The following is a 22,072-nucleotide window of genomic DNA, read 5'->3' as shown; positions in this document are numbered from 1 at the left end:
GTCTACAAGGTAGAAAGACAGATGTTACTCACATAGAAGAAGATACTCACTGGCATCTTGATACTGCATGAATGACGAAAGAAGAATAGTGGGTGTCAAGTAGTACTTTAATGGATGGAAATCAAGATTCTGACAGATATGTGTTATGATGCTGCTTGGCTTCCTTCAGAAGAGACAACACTGTTTGGGCAGTAAATTGGTGCCTGCCTGGAAAAAAACAAATGTTCACAGAGGAAATGTCTGCTCCCTTGGTCAGCTGCAGTTCTAGTGACGATTGGGCTTGCTGCTATGAAGAGGCTGACCCAAGGGTAAGTTGATACTTGACAAGTATGAAGTCAAGAATCTGGCTGATACCACCGCATAAACGGCATACATATTTTAAGATACTAGTAACTACAAACAATAGTTTCTGTTCTTATGAATAGCAGTCTTGAAGAGAAAAAAAAAGCCTTGGTGGACAGCTAGTTTTGCTTCATTGGCAGGAAATCAGGCTGAGGCTTTAATGCTTGGCAGTATATTAGATGTTGTGTCCATGTACCTGAATAGAATTCTGGCTGCAGTGACAAGGGACGGTGTCTATGCTACTTTGGCCAGCTTGACAAAAAGGAACAGGCTGGATGGCAATTTTTTGCACAGCAATCAGGAAACATAGGAGAATGACAGTCTGTTGGCAGGTGGTAAAATCTGTATGTATATCCATGGATAATAACTGCAGGGATGATGTTGATTGGTTGTTATAATACGAGACTGAAAAGCAAAAAGGTGGTTGGCTAGCACAAAATCAAGAGAAAGTGGACAGCACTGCAAGGTGTATTAAATAGTGTTTCAAGCAGGTTGCTGCACTGAGTAGCTATTGAACAGATGCTATTTCGATGTCCCGATGAACATATAATACAGCACCGAAAGGCATGGTGTTGCTTGGCTGACTGGAAATCAAGAGGGGGCTAACAGTGTTTAGACTTGCTTTCTTCATACCCACACACACACACACACCTAGCTGATGTGGTGCGGCTACATATGGCACTGGATTCTGCGATAATTGGCTGATGTAGTCATATAGCATGTCCCTTAGTGTGAAAAGACACTCCCTGGAGAACAATTGTCTCTTGTCTTGCATGCATTTGTGGCAAAATAGCTCATTGCATTTAGTGCCTGATGTATAAATTGGCATTCAAACTGGAGTTACAAGTTGAAACCTTCTGAATCTTCTCATCATTCAGAAGTCAATGAAATTAGAAACCTTGAGCTGGGTAACAAAAACATAATGGCTAGCTTAGCTCTAAAGAGCTGCCATGCATATAAAATGAATGCTATATAAAACATGTACATAATTAGTGTATTGCATGTCACCTCTGAGGTACATTCAGGGGCTAAGCTCAGTGAGATTCGTGGGGATGTGAATCTCAAATTTCTACAATGAAAAGAGCAGTGCACTGCGGTGTGGCGGGATGAGATGGCTAAGGTTCGGGATGGACTGTTCCCATGATGAACAGGGTCAGGACTAATTCACATTAGGTGAGCTATCAATCTAGAGTGGCACAGAGTATTAAAAACAATGAGTTGGGATGTTTCCCCAAGCAATTGCCACTAGTTACCCTATTTGAAAGCATTCATCCCATCACCTTTTGGGTGTTTGATTGCCAGTAGTATGCCTGGAAACTTGAGACTAGTTCAGCTTTCCAAGTCTACTACTGTTTGTGAATTCCAAAAAGTAGTAGATTTGCGCCCATTCAAGGAGTACTGTGGGTGCAGATTTACTACCTTTTTGGTATACCGGTTACTGTGACTATATTTAAGATCCAAAAAAATGAACAACTTAAAACCTCTTGTGAAATGAGAATGGCGAGAAAAGCCAACGCAGATACAGCAGAAACAACCCAGGACCTCCAAACTAAACTACCAAACCAAGAATACAGTTGAGATGTGTCAAACCCTAAACACCCCTGCTAAGGCTACACCCCACCCGTCTCGCCAGGGCCTGCTAGTTCGCCCTTAGAACTCATGTCTACTGTCACATACTAAACAACGACCTGGAGTCCCTGTATTATGAACACTTATTATAAATGTAGTTTCACTGCATGCACTCTTCTTCATTTTGGCTACAAAAAGCCTTGATGGTAGAGTTGTGTTGTCAAATCAGTGCATGTGGGCAGGCCATATATTTCTATTATTTGCTTCTCCAATCATTTTATCAAGCAACTGATGGCCCCACATACTAAGCCCAACTCGCAAATAGAGGAGGGGGACATGCAAATTAGTAGGGCGACCCGAGACTGAGTCTGGCTTGACTCTGAGAGTCTGTACACGAGCCTGGCCGTGAATACATTTGGCATGTGTATTGTGCAACAAACGTAATGGAAAAAATATGATACGATCTCTTTGAAATTAAAAAGAGTATTTCTTTAACGTACAGTAGTATTTTACCTTAGCACATCAGATTATATAACTGCATAAAAACATTTATTAAAAGTCATGGCTTTTAGAAACATTAATGATTTGCCCAGCCCCAACATCAGTGCCATTAGTGAACTATAGGCACGTCAGTAGTCATGTAAACCCTAAATGTTGCCTAGATTCTTATTATAGAATATATTATAGATGGAGCAACATTCTAGTCTAATAAACGTAAGAGGTGCTTGCATAGTGCACATCCTGAACTCAAGTATTTAAAAGTGTGGTCACGTGATAATAAAGCTGAAGGAGGCTCTGTGAAATAAAATAGTTGCCTGGGATCTTACAGTTCGGGCAAGCAGGGAAGCCAGTGTTGACTCTAGGTTATCTGGTATCACATTTTGAAATTCAGCTGGAGTGTCTCAGGGATTCTCGTTTCCACTGCACTGTCACTTTGCTCTGCAGTCTCTCACTCTTAGACACTTGAAACCTATTTCTCCCTACGTCTTTTAGAAATCCTTCATCTGCATAACTGATACATCATCTTTTTCCTCTTCAGCACATCTCTTCACTCCCTCCTTCTGTAGGTACCTTCTTTCATGTCTTCCACTTCACCATCTCTCATTCACCCAACCCACTTACTCACACTGCATTTTCTTTTTCTTTGGTGCTGTCCATATTTATATGGCTGTGTGCCTTCTTTACACATTTTCCCACATTTACAGTTGGCACATTAGTGACCATCGCTCTCTGAAGTCTGCAGAGAGGCCAAGAATTGGATGTGCATGTAGTCTCAACATTTTTAGATCCATTGACTGGCTTTGTGACAAACTAACTTCACCCTCTTCACCAAAGCCCCCACCCATATACCTGGAGACACCTTGGTTTAAATTGTGCACTATAAAAAAAGGGCATATGTTGCATGAAAAAACTACAGAAACATAGCAGTGGGAAAAAGCAAATACGTTTAGGGAATACAAGGTGAAGAAAAACGTGAAAAGTGAACGGGAACTGCATCTCTGACACTAATTACCTTAAACATTGGGTAGTCACTGTTGAGAAATCAAGCAGTGCTCTTGCCTGTAATGTCAAAGATATGAAAATAGGGCCTCATAGGGACCCATCTGAAAGCTGTCCCGCGTAAGGCCCTGCTAACAGGAACCAGGGACTGTGTAAAGGGATGCCATACAACACATCTTCATTACTTTCACTTCTAGGCTTCACACACTCTGATCTACGATTCTGAGCAGAGGTCAGTAAGTGTTTAGGTGAAAGGGGCTGCTTTTTCTGTGTATTCCTAAACATTCATTTTAAAAACAACATGGCAACGCTTCCTCAAAATTAAGGAATTATGCATTTCAACAGTAATTACATTATTTTACATTTTTCCTAACACTCATGTCCTGCTCTTGGACTGTCGAGCTGTCCTGCGCATCAGTGACCTGCCCCCATCAGGCCCAATTGCACATTCTATGCCATTTTCCCATTCTATAATTCTGCAAATGTCATAATATCTCTTACTCAAAGTTATAGCGAGTGGCCCCTTGACTGAACTCTGAATTAAAAAGGTAAGAAAATTCCAGTCCACATCGTTCAATTTGAGGTGGTTACTTTGCAACCTGTGCATGTATCCCATGCCCTTGTCAAAATTATAAACATTAAATCGGCAGAATTTAAACCCTACTCTGTATTTACTGAGAGCTTGACTTTATAGGAGTTTCTTACAACAGTATGCTGAAGCGCACTAGAATGGGTTTCAGCTTTACTGTGAAGCAGAGGCGATCTACCTGTGTGTGCATTAGCAACACTCACTGACCTCTGGGGCTGGCATCATGGACACTTCTTCAAAGTCCGGACGGGACACGCATCACGCGTCACGTCAGGGGTGTGACTGTGCTCCAGATCTGATAATGTGCAAATCATGAATGCCAGGCCTAGGGCGACAGCAAGAAGCCCCTTCCTCATTGGCAGCTATATTTCAAGTGTGCACTGTGCTGAAGTTGGCCCGACATCCACCATGCATATGCGCACAATTAGGTGCATTCTTCAAGAGTACTCCATGGTGCCACCAAATTCATGCAGACAAGGCTGCTGCCCTCCAAGCCCCAGGCCATCCCTTACAACTATTTTGTTTATGCACAGGAACGTAATGCATATTTATTTAAGGAAGCCAGTAAACACCAGTGTCTTTATTAAGGTATATTGGAGCCAGGGGTCGCAGCGGGTTGAGACCCCTGGTGAGCCCTAATTGACGTCCCTGAATTCCTGTTAAGGACATTTGTTAGTTAGTTAGTTGGTTTGTTTGTTAGTGAGGGGACGTTAACATAAAAGATGGGCCAGGTTCGGCTGTCATTGGGCTCGAGGGTCCAAAAGGACCCCAAGCTGACCCAGAGCCAAGCATCTGGCTCGAGAAAGGCCCACGCTTTGAAGGGCTCCCCCACTTCTCATTGAAGGTTACTGGGAAGTTATGTGACCATATAGGCGAACAAGGCCAAAGACTGAGTTGCTTTATTAGATTGTGGAACTCCAAAGTGTCTTGCAATATTTCTTTACTGCACAGCAGAGGGTATTTATTTCCATATAGTATATTGCCACAATATCACCCTTCCCACAAACTGTTTAAGTCTTTGGTGTCTTTCTCTTTTGTATGAAGAATATACTGTGGTTGCAAAAATGGACAATAAAAGTGGAATCTGTAATGCAAACTTAAACCAAAAAGTATTAATAATTTGTTTAAAACAAGTAGTACCAGTTTAATGTAAGTCAGGTAAAAAAAGTGGTGTAGCTCAGAATGTGATGAAACATGAAGACAGACTATCTTTACTGTAACGTCTTAAAACTCAAAAAATTACTATTGTCAAATTCTTTATGCTAATCGATGTTTATTTTGAAAACAAAATCAGATATTACTAAATTCAATAGATGTTTACAAACGAGAAACGTGCACTCAAATGAATATATGAAATGTAGTGAGGGTACACAAGCAGAAAATGAAAAGATTATGCTATGACATTCCAGTTCCATGTGTTGGGTGGTGTGTGTCGCATCTTGGACCACCAAGGCTCAGGTAATCCTCCCAGAGCCACCAAACGTGGTCTGATGAGTCCCTTTGCAATAGAGTGCCAAACGAACATGTCTCACTGTGCAATACATGACCACACCCCGCTGAATTATTAATTTTATTATATAGCCCATTCTCATGCCTGGCAACTCAGTATATAATATAGTTTTCTTTCTAGCAGCATTTGTGTACAGTTCCAGCCACTCTACCTGCTTGGTAGGTTGCTAGATCCTGCTTTCTTCAAAGTTGCTGTAAACACATACCTTCTTCTCCAGAATGCTGTGTACAGAGCTAGGTCTCTCTTTGCTGCTCTACGCCTACAACGTTCAGACCGGGACACATTCTTGCTTTGCAGATGCTCCCAAATAACCTTATGCTAGGCTGATGCCTATATAAATTGCACAACCTTGTGATTCTCTACATAGCTTCCTACTCTTAAGCTCTGTACATAAATATCACAACTGCATAATTTTACACATACAGCTTCCTGGCCAGAAGATGCAAAAACACAAGACTCTTAACTGTTAGCTGTATGTACACACCCTCCTGCCACGTAGTTCAACACACACAGTCTGCAGAGTGTTGATTTAAAGCAGCCATTATTCTAGCTGTCCCACAGGCACTGATGCAGATTACTAAGGCTTGTAAAATGCAGATTGGTTCACTACTCACCCCTACGTGTCACACCTTTCCCCCATCTAGATCCTTCTAGTGACTTCTTTGCCCTTTCTGAGTTGTTCAGTTGTTAAGAAGGTGGTCAATGCACTTAACGTAGGAGTGCGAAGGACAGAAGTATGGAATAATATGCTTATGATGATTTAGAGTCACTGACATACAATTCAGAGCTTTTGCAGCCTCTTAAAAATCCCCTGTTAGAATAAGGACTTTACAAAGTAATATTTTTATTGTTCACTGGGACTAAGAAAGCGACTAGGAGAAAGTGGTCAGATGTAGCACAAATAGCCTTTTGAGGATTCATCTGACTACAGAAAGCATAGTCTGCTATGCCACCTGCCAACACTAGATCAACACCTTCCCCTTAAAGAAGCCTGGCAAAAATCTTAGAGTTTTGATGCTTTGGCCAAGAAGGTGCTTGCTTTGTGGAGGCTGATATTCTGATCTTCCAAACCTCCTGTCTGTTACCATGCTTTTATCAATTCCTTGTGAGAAAGTGGTGAATCCTCTATATTTTCATTTGATCACACACAATCATCATTTATCCACATGGCTTCAGATGATTTGGAAAGTTCAAAACATGCTCTTAAGAGAGAGGGCTTGGCACAAAGAACTGTGTATCCAGATCTAAAAACTCAGGTTGATTGCTTATTAGGCATGCTTATATGATGTCTGTACAATGTCCAGTGACATAAAAAATAAAGTGGCCATATCCTTAATGAAGATAAGATGATTCGTAACTATGTAGTGGATCTCAAGTATGTTAATATGCTTTTCTTGCAAATCCGAAGTAGTCTTCATTCTAATAAGTTGTTGTGAACTATGCTGACAGGAAGGCTACTGAGACCGTTTTATGTTTTCCCAGCCATGTGATCTACAGGTTAGGAAAATGGTCAGAGGGCCGTGGAAAATTTAACAGGAACTGGGGGCATAAAGCTTTTGACTAGTGTCAGTAGTGCCCAAACGGTGGGGTCACTTCTTTATAAGACTACAGTGGTTCAGAAAATCGAACTTTGGACGGCGACATCTGCTTAGTACATTGACTTTCTCTTTTAGATAGGGAAATGTGACGCTTTTTCTTGCTATCTTTTGATAAACATTTTAATTAAAAAAGAAATGCTGATTTGTGTATCGGATATGTCTTTAAACCCAGCCTTACTGCTCACCACATTGCTTGAGGTTAGGCCGTTGCAGGACGTTATTTAACATCTGTGGTTGGGGTGAATAACCATGATACCACTTAAACCCTTTTACTGATGGGCAACATTTCCCAAAGCAAATGCTACTAGTGAGTTCTTTACTCAGTACTTGCAGGCTAATATAACTGAAATGTACACTCCATGTCAATTATCTACAAAGTGGTTTCAGGGGATGTTACCACGTGTAATCAATCCTATTAAAATGGATCTATTTATGTTACCAGGTCAAAGCTGACAGACGTTGTGGGATACACCCCTTACCCTTATTGAGACCAACAGAATTTACAGGTTATTTAGGCTGTGCTAGAGAAGTTATTAGGCATTTACAGGTAACTGTGTACTTTCTTACAAATTAGAGGTTTGGGGCCCCTTGCACCTGCACCACCTGGCAGTACTCAAAACAGAAGGAGTAAATATTGAAATGTGTCTTCTAATATGGCTCTCATCTCCACCAACATGCACACACTAAGAACGCCCTTTGCTAACATTTACATTGCTCTACATGGCACCACTTCTATCATCATAACCCCCAGTGCTCAATCTCTGAGGTTATTGCAGGTACAAAAAAATGACGCAAGCTCTCCTAATGATAAAGCAGAAACTAGCCATTCTATTGGCTGTAGAAAATGAAGTGGATTGCCCACAATAACATTGCAGGTTTTTACGTCAGTTGGAAATGATACCTTTGGAACTCAACCACCTAAATTTCATTGTAAACCCATGGCTGCCCTCCTTGCTGCCGAGGATGACGTCTGTATGTCTCTCTACAAAAGAGGCACAGCAGCACTTATTCTTCTGGACCTTTTTGTAGCATTTGACACGGTCTCCCAGCAAATCCTCACCGAAAGCCTACTCGACATTGGAATCCAGGGACATGCACTCCAATGGATCTGATCCTTCCTGACTAGAAGGACCCAGTCAGTCAGCCTGACACTGCACACAACTCATTCTCTTCCTCACTGACAAATGCCCAGCACGTGGATCAAGTTCAATACCTGTGTGACTGAAATCTCCCACTGAATGGAGATCTGTCTAAAGCTGAACACCGACAAGACTGAAATCATGATCTTCACAAAGAGCACTTCATCTTGGGACTCCACTTGGTGACCAACAGAGTTAGGACTGACACCCACGCCAAGAACCCTTGGATCATCATCAACAGCAAACTCAACTGCCCAAGTCACCGCCTCATGTTTCCATACCCTGAAGATGCTGAGGAAGATTTTCAAATGGCTCCCATTCAGCAACCGGAAACTGTGACACACCCCTTAGTCTAAAGCAAGCTGGACTATGGGGACACCCTCTATGTTGAGATGGACAAAAAGCTCACCAGTAGTGACATCGCTGAGACATTTTCACAATACCTTAGAGACTTGTATAGGGAACGATGCTCCACAGCAGATGCTGACATCAAGGCCTTCCTCAAAGATCTGCCTGTCCTTTGTCTCCAGTATATGGACATGAGGTGCTTGAACCAGGACTTTTCTCTAGGGGAGGTCTCAGAAGCATTGAGTTTGATGCAAATAGGGAAAACTCTGGAACCTAACAGCAAACCAGTGGAATTCTATAAACACACCCATTCAATATTGGGTCGCCACATTTTAGCCATGTTTGAGGAAGCACTGGAGACAGGAGAACTGTCACCTGATCTGCAATGGGCAGTGATTGTGGTGATACCCAAACTTACGAAACCAGCAGGGCCTTGTACAGACCGTTCCCCCTATTGATCACAGAGGTCAAGATACTGGCAAAAATAGTAGCACTCTCCCTAGCAAAAGTTATCCCAGCTCTGGTACACAGAGACCAGATAAGCTGTATACTTTTTTTGATAAAGAACTTTTATTGATTTTGCAAGAAAGAAAAGAAAAAAGGGGAAAAAGACATTTAACAAAGAAAATACAAACAATATAATATCACTTGGCATTCTGGTTCGGTCGCATTAAGGCCCTGGAGGACCCACCGACCATGAGTACACATGTTTGATAAACCATGGCTTGATAAACTTAACAGTAAATTAGATAAAATAATATGAGCTACGAAATGTGCAGCATGGACCTCAGTCGATTCTTCAATCTGGGTGATTTGGGTGATGAACAAAGGAACATTCTTCCGGACATATGTGTCTGAGGGGTCACCACCCCCCTGATACGGGCGGTCCCGGTAAGCTAGCCGACCACCCCCAGACATCACCTTGGGTGGATATTCCGATGATATCCCATTTCTGGAAGCCCTCCAGTGCGGAAACCACCGCCAGTCTCCCCCCCACCCCCGCCAGAGAGGAGTCTGTTGGGTGAGGCGGCCCCACCATCCCGATACCTTCTGAGCCGCTCGCCAACCCACCAGAACCACCCTAGTCACCTCTGGGGCTTCCTGGGGGATCGGGCCTCCGTACAGTGAGTCAAAGTACTAGGGGTAGCCCATTATTTGAAGTTCCAGACTGTATGCAGGGTCTGTCCAGCCCCCTCCCAGTCGTTAATCACCAGTAGGTGCATTGCAAGGTGGTAGAGGTATATGTTGGACATTCCAAACCCACCGTCGTGAATATCCCTTTGGCAGGTACTAAGGGCCAACTTGGGGCGTGAGTCGTGCCATAAGAACTGTCGTGCCATTGTTTCTAGCTCTCTAAACCACTTCCGGGGAACTGGATGTGGGAAGTTTCGTAGTAAGTACAGGAACCTAGGGAGTATTATCATTTTATAAAGTGCTATTCTACCAAGCAGGTTAAGGAGCAGGCTCCGCCACCGCTGGAGGTCGTCTCTGAGTTTCCTAGTAAGTGGAGTAATATTGAGTTCCCAAGCTAGTTCGGGTAATAAGGCTATGTGTATTCTGAGGTATTTAAAGCGGTTACACCGGATCGGGATGTTCTGTTGCCAGTCGACGCATTCTCTGGAGGGGTGTAGGGGGACTAGTAGGGACTTGCCCGGGTTCAAGGTCAGGCCGGAGGCCTGTGAGAATAGGTCTAGGAGTTGTAGGATTTGCGGGCCACTCATGGTTGGGTTAGAAAAATATATAAGGACGTCGTCCGTGTATAGTGCCACCTGATCCTCCGGGCTCGCAGGCCATGACCAGCCCTCCACCAGAGGGTCCTCCCTCAATAGTTTCGCCAAGGGTTCTATCGCGAGTGCCAAGAGCAACGGGGACAGTGGGCATCCCTGACGAGTGCCGCAACGGATGGGGAACGGCTCAGAGACCACCCCATTCACCCGGACACGTGCAGTTGGGTTAGAGTAGAGTAGCCTCACTAGACCCCGGAAGTTGGGTCCGATTCCGTTGCTTAGTGGGACATGCTCCAAGTAGGACCAGTCCACAGTGTCGAAGGATTTCTCAAAGTCGAGTAGTAGGAGTGCCAAAGGTGATTGAGCCAGGGCCCTACGATGCGCCAGGGCGACGTGTAAGCGTCTAATGCAGTGTCTGGTGCTGCGAGCAGGCATGAATCCACACTGGTCCGGGTGTATCAACGAGGGGAGTACACTCCTCAACCTGGTGGCGAGCACGGTCGATAGCACCTTAATTTCAGTGTTCAGGAGAGAAATCGGTCCGTATGCCGAGCAATAATGCAACGGAGGTTGTGTCTTGGGGATCACCACAATAGTGGCTTGATCAATTCCAGAGGGGAAGCAGCCTTGTTGCTCGGCCTCGTCATACATATCCAGCAGGTGGGGGCTGAGGATATCGCCACATCTGCTGTAGAGCCCTGCCAGGAAGCTGTCTGAACTGGGCGTTTTGTCCGATGACAGGCTAGCTATTGCTGCTGTGATTTCGGCAAGTGTTATGGCTCCATCTAGGCTTTCCCTAGGCTGCCTGCGAGATCTTGGGAAGGGCGATGTCGTCTAGGAGAGGAGACTCCCTTTCAGCTAAAGACCGGGGACGCTCCGCATATAATCGTGTGTAATAAGCGGCAAAGCACTGCGCGATATCACCGGGCGTCTTAGCGAGCATTCCCGACTCATCCGCAGTTTCAGAGATGACTCTGTCGGCCAGCGGAAGAGAGGCCAGCCAGTGCAGGAGCTTTCCATTTTTGTTCCCCCAGCCGTAGACTCGGGGCACTGTTGCTCTCCAGGCGTGTTTCGCAGATTCCAGCACCAGCTGTCTAATCTCTTCCCTGACCATAGTAAGTTGCCTCAGAGAGGAGGCTGAGGCAGCGAGCGCATCCTGTCTCTCAATGCGAAGCGTCCTGGCCTCCATCTCCGCCACTCAAGAATCGCAAGCACGCTCCCGGATGCACACAAGATGTTTGGCGTGTCCCCTAAGGGTTGCTTTACACGAAGCCCAGACCATGTCCGGAGATCGGACCGATCCTACGTTACGGTCAAAGTATTAGGTGAGGTGGTCTCTGATCTTCAGGGTGTACTCTTCCTCCTGCAGATGCCACGCATTTAAGCGCCACATCGGACGTTGGGCCGGGTCCACTCCCCCCCAACCGAATCAGCAGTGGTGAATGGTCTGAGACCCCGCGAGGCAGTATCTCTGCGCCTGTGACTCCAGAGATATCCAGTGCAGGCATGAACGCAAGATCAATCCTAGCCTGTGACTGGTGGGCGGCTGAGGTGTGTGTATATTGTCGTGTCCTGGGGTGCCAGGTCCTCCACACCTCGCAGAGACCCAGGCTCTCTGCCCAACCACTCAAGCTCGACGCCCTTCCGGACCGACTGGCGGAAACATGCCCGGAGGCATCCAATCTGGGGTCTAGGACGGAGTTAAAGTCGCCTCCTATCAATGTGGTTCCCGGGGGGAGGTCCACAAGTATTTGGCCGAGTGTAAGTATGAAAATGTCGAACCCAGCCGGGGGGGTGGGGGGGGGGGGGGTGGGCATAAGCGCACACAAGGTTAAATGGCAGCCCGAAAAGCAGTCTGGTTACCACCACGAATCTACCCTGTGGGTCCGACCTCGTGGTACTAACCACCATTGGTACCGAACGGTGGATGAGAATAGCTACCTCTCTGGAACACCTCGAGAACCCTGAGTGGTATACTTAGTCGTATCCCCCTCGTGACCGCATGGGCTACTTGGTACAAAGCAAGTGGGTCTCCTGCAACAGGACCACCGAGGGGGCGTATCTGCGAAGGGCACTGAACACTGCGGACCTCTTAATTTTGTCCATGAGAGGACAATGAGAGGATCTGTGTCAGGTAGGGACACACATGCATTGTGTTAGTGTGTTGGAAAGTTGGGATCCCACCTTGGGGCCCCAGAGCGCCCGCGCCAAGTAAAAGGAAGGAGAATAATGAGTACAAGGATAGAAACAACAAAGAAAACTTATTAAAACCACATTGCTAAACCTTAATGAAAAATTCATACCCCTCAACTCCCCCCCACTCCATACTTCTACCCGGGGAGCATCTGTCGCCCAACTACCCAACAGGGGTGTCACAGTTAGAAGGACTATCACTAGAGCGGAGTGGTGGACCCCTCCATTTAAGCGGATTAAATGCAATCAAATAATGGCGGCTGCGCCCTAAGTATCACGCAATGGATATAATAGTAACTTATATATATATGGCTCTGCTCCAGTGTATCCCTGCCTATGCCGGGCAAGATAAGTCTTTCTCGGTGTGGTGCGGACCTTTTCGTGATTCTAAAGTTCACCGAGTGCAGGGGACTGGCTCAGGCGATCTCCATCCAGTTCCTCTGTTGGGGCCCGCACCTCCAGGGAGCCACCGCAGCCGCCTGGGCACCGGTTTTTAGTTCAATGTCCCCATCCAAGGAGTTATTGGTGTTTTTCGGCCTTCTGCGACGGGACCTAGTGCGCCTCCGGCCTCTTCTCAGCTCCAACTGGGGGACAAGGCTACCCCCCAGAGGGCATCCTGTCAGGCCAAGAGGGCCCCTCCGAACTCCGGTGCCTTCTTCTGTAAGCCAGTCCCATGCTTCCTCAGGTGATAAAAAAAGTGAAACCCCGAAACCGGTCCCAGGATGCTTGTTTCCAGTCCAGGGAAGACCTGGCCTAGCAGTTCCGGCTGGACTGTTCCCTTTTGGGAACAGGGTCAAGACTGATTTGCATATGGCTGGGTCCAAAGTGGAATGGAAACAAGCATCCTGGGACCGGTTTCGGGGTTTCACTCCTCATTGCAGACTGAGTAAATGCTATCCTGCAGGCAATTCAAACATCACAGCAGGCAGTAGAAACTAAAATGGGCAGCAAAAAAACGATGGATTTAGGCCCAGATCTCTGTACTGGGGGTGAATGTTTGACATTGTTCAGCATTCCGTCCATCAATTAATGTATAGTGAAAGGTGGTATGTTCAGCGTTGCTGTAACAAAAACAATTAAAAGATGAAAACAAATTCAAAACTCGCCAGAAAGCTGCAGACCATTCAGAACTTAGCAGCTAGAATCACATTCAACCTCTCATGCCGCGCTTACATCACATCACACCACACCTGAAGGAGCTCCCATGGCTCCCTCTTACAAAAACAAGCACAATTCAAACTCCTTACCCAAACCTGCAAGGTACTACATAACACTGGTCCAGCACAATTCAATTGCATGTGCTTTCACAAATTTTCCAACCACCTCTGCTCATCCAGACTCCTACTTGGACACATCCCATTTATACGGAAAACCAGATCAGTGTTCGAGCCTTCTCTCACATTGCCCCTAAATCACAGAAAGACCTGTCACTACTCATAAGAGTTACCTCATTTCTTAATTTAAACAAAGAAGCTGAAGACCTGGATTTTCAAGTAGTTCTACTATGCCCTAGATTTGGCTAGACTCCCGCCTGCTCAACGCTAGGATACCCTCGTCTGTGATACTGCATTGTACAAATCTGCATAATGTAACAAGGCCCTGGGTGGAATCTGAAATAAATTCCAGAAAGATGATGGAAGAAGAGAGACATGTCTACTAATAGAAGATTTAAAACCCAATTATAAAAGGAGTCCCATGAGGATTGCCAATTCAGTTGTCAGAAACAGATTGGATCATAGTCCAGCAGAGTCTAAAGTAGCTTCTGGACACAAATGCAGAAGTCCAACGAATACATTCAAGTTGAGACTTAGATGGTCATGTAAAATACTCTTGGTCAGAATTTATTCTTGGGTTCTAATAGGAGGAGGCATAAGAAAGACCTTCTTCAACTCTTTGTAGGAGCATCCAGAAGCAAGAAAGCTATAATTAAAGCATTCACTCCTATAATACCCACAATCATCAGAAAATATGCAGACGAGGTCATATTTCCAGAATTTCAAAACAGCAGTGTAATTGGTCCCTGCACTTGTTCAGGAACGCTGGGCAAACGCAGATTACTTGCATGATAGCTTCAGGGATTTGGTTGCAACCTCTGCAGTGGTTGTTGTTTGCTGTTATAAGCCACTTTGGGCAGAGGTCTAAAATTGGAAACTCTGACAGACGTAGGCGCAAAACATTTTTTTATCACTTAGAAGGACCAGCGGTTACTTAGGTAGGACTGTTTTGCCACAGATTTGTAGCAATGTACGATGAACCAGGAGTACCCTTAAACGTACTTTTGTCTTCAAGAAACCGTGCATGCAATTATTGACGTGTGTCTTGAAGACATGGCACGGCGCTGGAAGGCTACACAGACCCATAATTTGCAGATTGGCAAAAGAAGAGTGTAGATAATCCCGGTGGGGGCAGTAACCTGAGTTGTTTGAGAGTTTGGTTCATAGTCCATGGTCAAAAGAGTTCTCTTTCGCAACTCTGTCTGTGGCACAGTTTAACAAAAGCTCTTTATTGTGTGAGCTTTTGCTTTATTAGCCCAAACTCCAAAGGGCACAAAATTGTTCTAAACTATTAATGGGGCACCCTGGAGGCACAAACCACACCAAATACTAAGCTGGCTGCTTCATGTGGTATCAGGATCTGACCTGCATGCCTCGATGCCCAGTGCTCTGGTGCTCGCCTTCCGAGCTGCATGGCTGGAGCGCAAGACGCACCCGCCACCCTCTCCTGACCTTGCAGAGCTTGCACACCTCTGGGCTTACCAGACTGGCCAATTATGTGGCTTTCTTCTGACCTCCGTTCCCTGCTAAGTTGAACGTATCCCCAGTATCGCCACAACCCATGATCAGGTGAGGGAGCCGGGGGCATAGTGTTGACGCAGTGCAGGTACTGACTTCCACTCTGTGGTGGCCCTTGTCTTCTTGCGGCGAGCCCATGCTCAGCCACCATCTCCGTTAGGGACCTGGGGTCTCTGAGAGCGGTCGGCTGCCAAGTGGGAGGAGGATATGCCAGATGGCAGGGGGGAAAAGGGGAGGGAAGCTGCTGGCACTTGGGCCTACGCATTCATGGGAACTGGTTCTAGAACAAGCCTGATGATTGGCAGTACCAACTTATAGAGTTGCAGTGTGTAACTTAAAAGCTAATTGGCAGGGAAAACGATTTACCATGTCTGAGCGTGAGGAAGTCTAGGATTTTTTTAGCATATTGAAGAAAAAAACTGCAGAGCTTTAGGAAAGATACATTTATAATAGTTTTTAGGGAAAATAAAAAAGGTGTTGGGAAGGAGAGATGAATGTCACTGTCAGATCATGTATTTCTGAAGAATATACTTAACATTGTATTCTGAGTAGGGGAAAGGGGATTTGCTATGTATGGCATAGATTCACCGCTTCTAGAAGGAGCGCAAATTATAAAAGGGCGTGGGGAAGTTGTGGTGCACTAGAGGGGAGAGAATAGGAGTGGGTAGGACAAAAAGAGGCACAGAATAAACAAACTGTGCAGAATTGTATTAGTGATATAACAGAAGGCCATTTTTCATTAAATGATAATGGTTGAATAATAAGCAAAAATGTAAATTGGTTTTGGTATGTTTAGAAAAGGTATATTTACTTATTGGAAACCCAGTATCTATCTGAAATAATGAAAGGTAGCTGGAATAAGTGCAGAAAACAATCCATTCTACACTGATACCTCAAAAAAAGGACTATCTTTAATATCTCACAAACAATGTGTGCTCATGTGCTCAAATTTTAGGGAGCAATGTAGGATTTCTTGATAGTAACTCTGATTCTTCAGGATGGTTGGGAAAGAAGTATGCTGGCAAATGTTTATACCTCTATTTTGAAAGATCCAACTCCTTTTCATAGTTGGTTCTGTCCCAGTACTGTGCTATTATTATGTTGGGTGCAGATTTTAATTTGGCCTCATCTTTTCCTGATGTCAAGGGGCCAGGACGGTCAGAGTACCATCATCTTATTCATTATCCAAAATGAAGGTCAAGCGTTTAATGGGTAATTGGAAAATTACATATGAGAGATATCTACCAATCTAATAACCGGGGGTTCCTGGCTTTTCCTTTTTAAGAAACTGATTCAGGAGTAGGTCGTGGGTAGATTATTTTTCAATCTCGAAGAGTTGTGAGAAGGCCACATCTGTGATAAACCGGACTGTCTTCTCACATTATAATGAGTTTTTTTTTTTATAGCTGCCTGATCCAGCCATGTAAAGGACACATGTTGGATTCAAATATTAATGATCATATAAGGCCTGAAATGCATACGTTTTTTATTGTTAACAAAGACTCAGCCTCCGTACACCCTATATGACAGTCATTTTGTTGTCTGAAGGCACAGTTCCCAACCTGTGGTCTGCAGGCACCCTCCACGATGTCTTCTTAGGGGGTCTAGACTGTGTAGAAAATTAAATAGGATAATCAAATTAATAGAGTAATTAATAAAGGTAATATGCAAAAAAGCAATATTGAAAACTGAAAGTTTTTTAAAATGAGTTGTGAATGAGAAAGAATTTGAAGTTGGAAGTCAGTAATTAATTTGGAACCATGCCTTGATTCATGGTTCAAGTCCAGAAAACAGAATGCAGTACGTATGATTGGTGGCCTCAGTTGAAGCAGCACTAGTTTGTACAGACAAAAACAGTGCATGCATTAGGAACAAAAAAGACAAATTGATATGCTAATGTCTATCATATCACTTCATCTTTTAGTAATAAAATCACATTTTGAAAAGTTCCAACCTTTCCATCAGTCTTAAAATGGTAATTGATGGTGCAGTATGGGAATGCACATACATTGAGCTATATGCTGTTCGACATGTTTAATAACTCTTTTGTAGACCTATACAAACTCTGTTCACAGTGACTGCCTCTTTCGCTCCTATGGCTCTGGACAATCAAGCTAAAGTCCAGTTGGTGGCCATTTGCTGTGGAACTGAGGTTCGGAATATACTGTGTTGAAGAGTGTTTTTTTTTCCTTGTGCTTACTACCTCTTACGTTCAAAGCAGTGCCCTGCACAGATTGCAAAGTGGCAGTGCTCCCGCGCATTGTGAATGGAGCTGCCTTAATTAGAGGTGTACAGAAGTTGCTGTATATTTTAAATAACTTAATGTACTTATTGGTACTTTGCTTGTGTAGCTGTAAAGTGAATCTGCAGCGCTAAACTTATATCCCTTATGGCTGATTACTGAAAGTAGCACTTAAAGTTCTAAGGGCTTGATTTAGAGTTTGGTGGATGAGTTACTCCATCACAAATGTGGTGGATATCACGTCCGCCATATTTCAAGTCCCATTGGATGTAATGCACTTGCAGTAGTATACAGGATATCCGCCACTTGTGTGACGGAGTAACCCATTGGCTGAACCCTAAATCATGCCCTTAATCCAGTAGACTATCATAGAAACACCGGCGTCTTCTAAAGGGGTAAATTATTTAAATTACTATGAATCAGCGAATGTGTAAACTAACACTCAGTAAAGCCAACCACACAACTATAAACAGCATAAAACACAGTTAGGTAAATCAGTGAATAGTGAAATAATCACCTGGGTGCAGATGATACTGTTGTAACTCCATAAATATCCCTGCTGCTTTTGAAGTTTCCTAGGTCTGTGCCCTTTAAGAAATACTTGCCTGGAATTCTGCATCTTCCAAGTAGACCAGAACCTTTGCAATGGAGCTAAAATTGCCCCATTTTATAAAAGGCAGTGGCAATATTATAACGCAGTAGCATGCAGAATAATTTGAGATTGTCTCAAACACCACACATGGTCTCCAGACCTGTTTTCTCTGGTCTTCCTTCACTTTGTATTGTTTCCCAGTAGCATATCTGCCCTGCATACTGTATTCTATCCGACACTGCTGACCTATATCCTATTCTGTGCTAGTTATGTAGGCTTGGAATTAGAAGCCTACAGTTGGCTTGCCACAGGTTCAGCAAGCTTCATGGTGTCTAGGCCTGAATTATGCACTTTACTGGGGTTTGCGTAAGGTTTTTATTTGTTCTTCCAGCTTTTTAACCATGTGATTGAAAGTTTTCATCACCTTCTCCCGCCTCATGTGTATTCATGCTAAGATAGTTTTTCTTCGTGACCTTGTGTGCAATGCCTGGGTTACAAGTTAGATAAAAGAAGTGGCAGAGCTTTGAGATGGTGATTTGTTGAATGGGAAATGTGGCTTTGACCATCGATTGAATGTGCAAGCATTCATTTTGGGTATGCTTGTATTGTTTGATGGGTTGTTTTCTTCTCCTTTATTTCAGGGGAAAATGCACATAGTTGCTCAGGAGATGTACAGACAAAAGAACTTAACCCATACCCGCACCATCCACGTGCAGAGAAGAAGCTGAAGTGCACATTTGAGGGTTGTGAAAAGACGTTTTCTTGGCCTGCACACCGTAAATACTACTTTAGAATACACAGATCTTCTCAGCTGTACTGATCCACGGTTTGATTAGTTACTATCCTACTTTTCTTTCAGGAGAAAATGCACAAAGTTGCTTAGGAGATGGCCAACCGAAAGAGGCTAATGTGAACCCATACTATTCCCGTTCTGAGAAAAAGCTCAAGTGCACGTTCAGTGGATGTGAAAAGACATTTGCCTGGCCAGTGCTTGGTAAATATTACCTTAAACACACCGATACGCTTGGCTTCGTCGATGCATGGTTTGATGTGCTTCATTGATTATCCTTTTTGTTTCAGGGGAAAATGCACAAGCTTGCTCCGGTAATGGACAGCCCAAAAAAACGAATCCCATACCACACCATCAGCGTGTTGAAAAGAGACTTAAGTGCACATTTGAGGGTTGTGAAAAAACGTTTGTCTGGCCTGCACACCGTAAATACCACCTTAAAACACACAGGTGATCGGACTAGCTTCCGCTTCCTACCCTTGGGGACTTACTGCGAGTTGGGCCAATTCCTTATAGAATGCAAATGTGAACAGATACACATTTGCTTTTTATAAGGATAAACTGTTTATATCTGCTCATGTAGACTTTTGTTGCAACTATCGGTAACTAAATGCGGTGCCCGTGTGACTGATCTATATTGTTCTTTTTATCTGTACCAGGATAATATCTAAATATTCAAACTGAACGGTTACATAACTGGATTCAATGCATGTTTGTTCATTGTGAATATCTTCCTAGATTGATTTTAACATTGTTTCTTTTAAGGATAAAATGCTTAGAAATGCGATATTTTAACATTTCATAGAGGTGTTAAGAACATCAGCTAAAACAGTAGTGAATATCTGTGTTTTATTTAAAATACGAAAGTATAACATTCTAAGATTAAAGATTACAATATCTCTTGATTACAATATCTCTCTCTCACTCCTCATTTCATCATTGCTTCGTGACTTATAAATCTTTATTTGTGCCACAAAGAGTGAAATTTAAACTAATGAGTCACTCAAAAAAGTACATTGCTAACGTCCCAACTTGGTTTCTGTCTCTGCAGGAATGATCGCTCTTTCACATGTCCTCAGGAAGGCTGTGGTAAAAGCTTTTATGTCTCACAGAGGCTTGACGTGCATATGCGTACACACAGCGGTGAAAAACCATTTACATGCACAGAGGTCAGCTGTGGGAAACAATTCACGACTGCTGGAAATCTGAAGAACCATCTGCGGACTCATACCGGTGGGTGCCTGTGAACACTGCAGATGTCACAAGTTATTTGTGATACATTGTCAGGAAGTGTTGAGTTTGAGCTACTTTAATATTTCATCAGCATACAACTCAAGGTAGTTGCCTGGCTCTTGCGATATTCCAATGAACTGAAACAACAACTGGAGTTTCATCTGTTCTCTGTTTTGCAGCTTTATTTTTGCAGACATCTGTGGTGAGAAAGTCATCAATTTGTCACCAAAACATGATTGGGCTGGTATTTGTACTGTTATGTCCCAGCTCTCATCTACTCCCTTGGTTAAACAGTAACTTTCCATCTAGTCAGGACCAAAACTGTTTCTTAGATGCCTTCCGTGCATATGTATTTTGTATGTGGTCTCATGCTCTTAGCCTAATTAATGGTTGACCGGCTCGCACTGGCTGCTTTTTTCTGCTAATTGGGATAGAATCCTCCTGTCATGCCCAGTAACTTTCCATATAACAGAACCTTCTTTTTTGCAGTTTTCACTATTTTAAAAATATGTTTCTGTTTTGCATTGCTTCCTAAATATCTTTTTCTTATGCATTGTGTCTGAAACAGTTTGCATTTGAGCACGTGCTTAGATACTGTGTATTCGTGTCAAAAGAACAACCACCCAGTCCTTGTCATCTTCCTCTATGACACTGTAGCAGATAAAGTCTATAGAGAACAGCTTGTCTATTTCAGAACATGGGATGTACAATCCCATTGGCGGTATTTGACTTTATTTTTAACTTGGAGATCAAGAACGTACACGCAACAACCTGGTGCCTATTAGCAGTGCAGAGTTTGACACTCATTATCATGCCAATAGACACTATCACCACCCACATGGAGGATGCTCAATCTGAATATGTGCAGCATCTCTTAGTAACTGTGGATGAGTGAAAGTGATTGAGACTAGCTTCCTCTATGAGTACATTGATTCTGCTGATATGCTTCAGTGTGGGGGTCATTATTATGGAATATAAACATGTCCTTTACCACTGCTTTCTACCTGCTTGCCTTGTGTGTAAGTGACACTATGACACAGAAGATCTGAGAGAGGTACGTGTAGGAGGAACTAAAAAATGGCTTGGGTACAAAGGTGGGCAATGGAATTTGCTCAAAATAGATAGTGAAGAATTACTCAGGGTATAACCACTACTATAGTTATTGATATAAAGAATGAGTCAAATGCTTGTTGAAGATACAAGAGTGGTACTATTTGTTTGAGTATTTTCTACTCCTGTTCCTTCATTTTTCTCTGTTCTCGTAATCACTTTACTTCCATGCTGACTCTTCACTCATCTCTTGGCACGTTTCTCTCTGAGGCCACTTTACCTCAAGAGTTTCTTCCTTGTATTCAAATGCTGCAACCTATTCCCACATAATTCTCCATTATGTCTGTTCTTCTAAACCCCCTTGCCTCCTTTTTTTTTATTTCTCCACTCCCCCATCCTGCGACATGTAGCAGCTGCTTTCTTCTTTAATTCTATGTTCTCTCTTCTCTGTACAACATATTGGGACTGGCTAGAACTGTTATCTTTATCTTTTTGACACCATACCTTCATTGCTTACATTTTGGTCCTGTGTAAGGGCTTAATTCAATCCTATTTGTCGTTCTGTTGCACAACACTCTGACACCTATTCAGTTGAGGTGTACTTTATAAAAACTAGAGATAAATAAGTACTTCAGGCCTCTGCTCCTGGTCATTGCCCCTATATTTGAATACAATTTCAACCCTTTGGCTGCCCTGTTAATGTATATATTTCTCATTAAATGGCACTTCCAGGTTGCCATTGTGAATTTAAAGAGCAGCCACGGGCTCTCACAAGGCCGGTATGCTTTTTATTTTTATTTTTTTTCCCCAGATGGGCGGCAAACTCCTCTTCATGTTTTTCTCCTTATTTTTGTTGGT

The 22,072-nt window shown here is 43.6% G+C and overlaps 1 protein-coding gene across 6 annotated transcripts in view; it reads left to right on the top strand.

The window, feature by feature from the left end:
* The window catches only part of ZNF410 (zinc finger protein 410), a 142,822-nt gene that overhangs the window by 36,547 nt on the left and 84,203 nt on the right, over positions 1 to 22,072 (top strand). For all 6 annotated transcript variants that reach the window (XM_069208512.1, XM_069208515.1, XM_069208517.1 and 3 more), the window contains 4 exons: positions 18,783 to 18,917; positions 19,001 to 19,135; positions 19,222 to 19,381; positions 19,983 to 20,164. In XM_069208512.1, coding sequence (XP_069064613.1) covers positions 18,783 to 18,917; positions 19,001 to 19,135; positions 19,222 to 19,381; positions 19,983 to 20,164 — 612 coding nt within the window. The remainder of the gene's footprint in view (positions 1 to 18,782; positions 18,918 to 19,000; positions 19,136 to 19,221; positions 19,382 to 19,982; positions 20,165 to 22,072) is intronic.

Source organism: Pleurodeles waltl, chromosome 9 (assembly GCF_031143425.1).
Source record: "Pleurodeles waltl isolate 20211129_DDA chromosome 9, aPleWal1.hap1.20221129, whole genome shotgun sequence".
NCBI classification, from domain to species: Eukaryota; Metazoa; Chordata; class Amphibia; order Caudata; family Salamandridae; genus Pleurodeles; species Pleurodeles waltl.
This window is presented reverse-complemented; position numbering and strand designations above follow the sequence as displayed.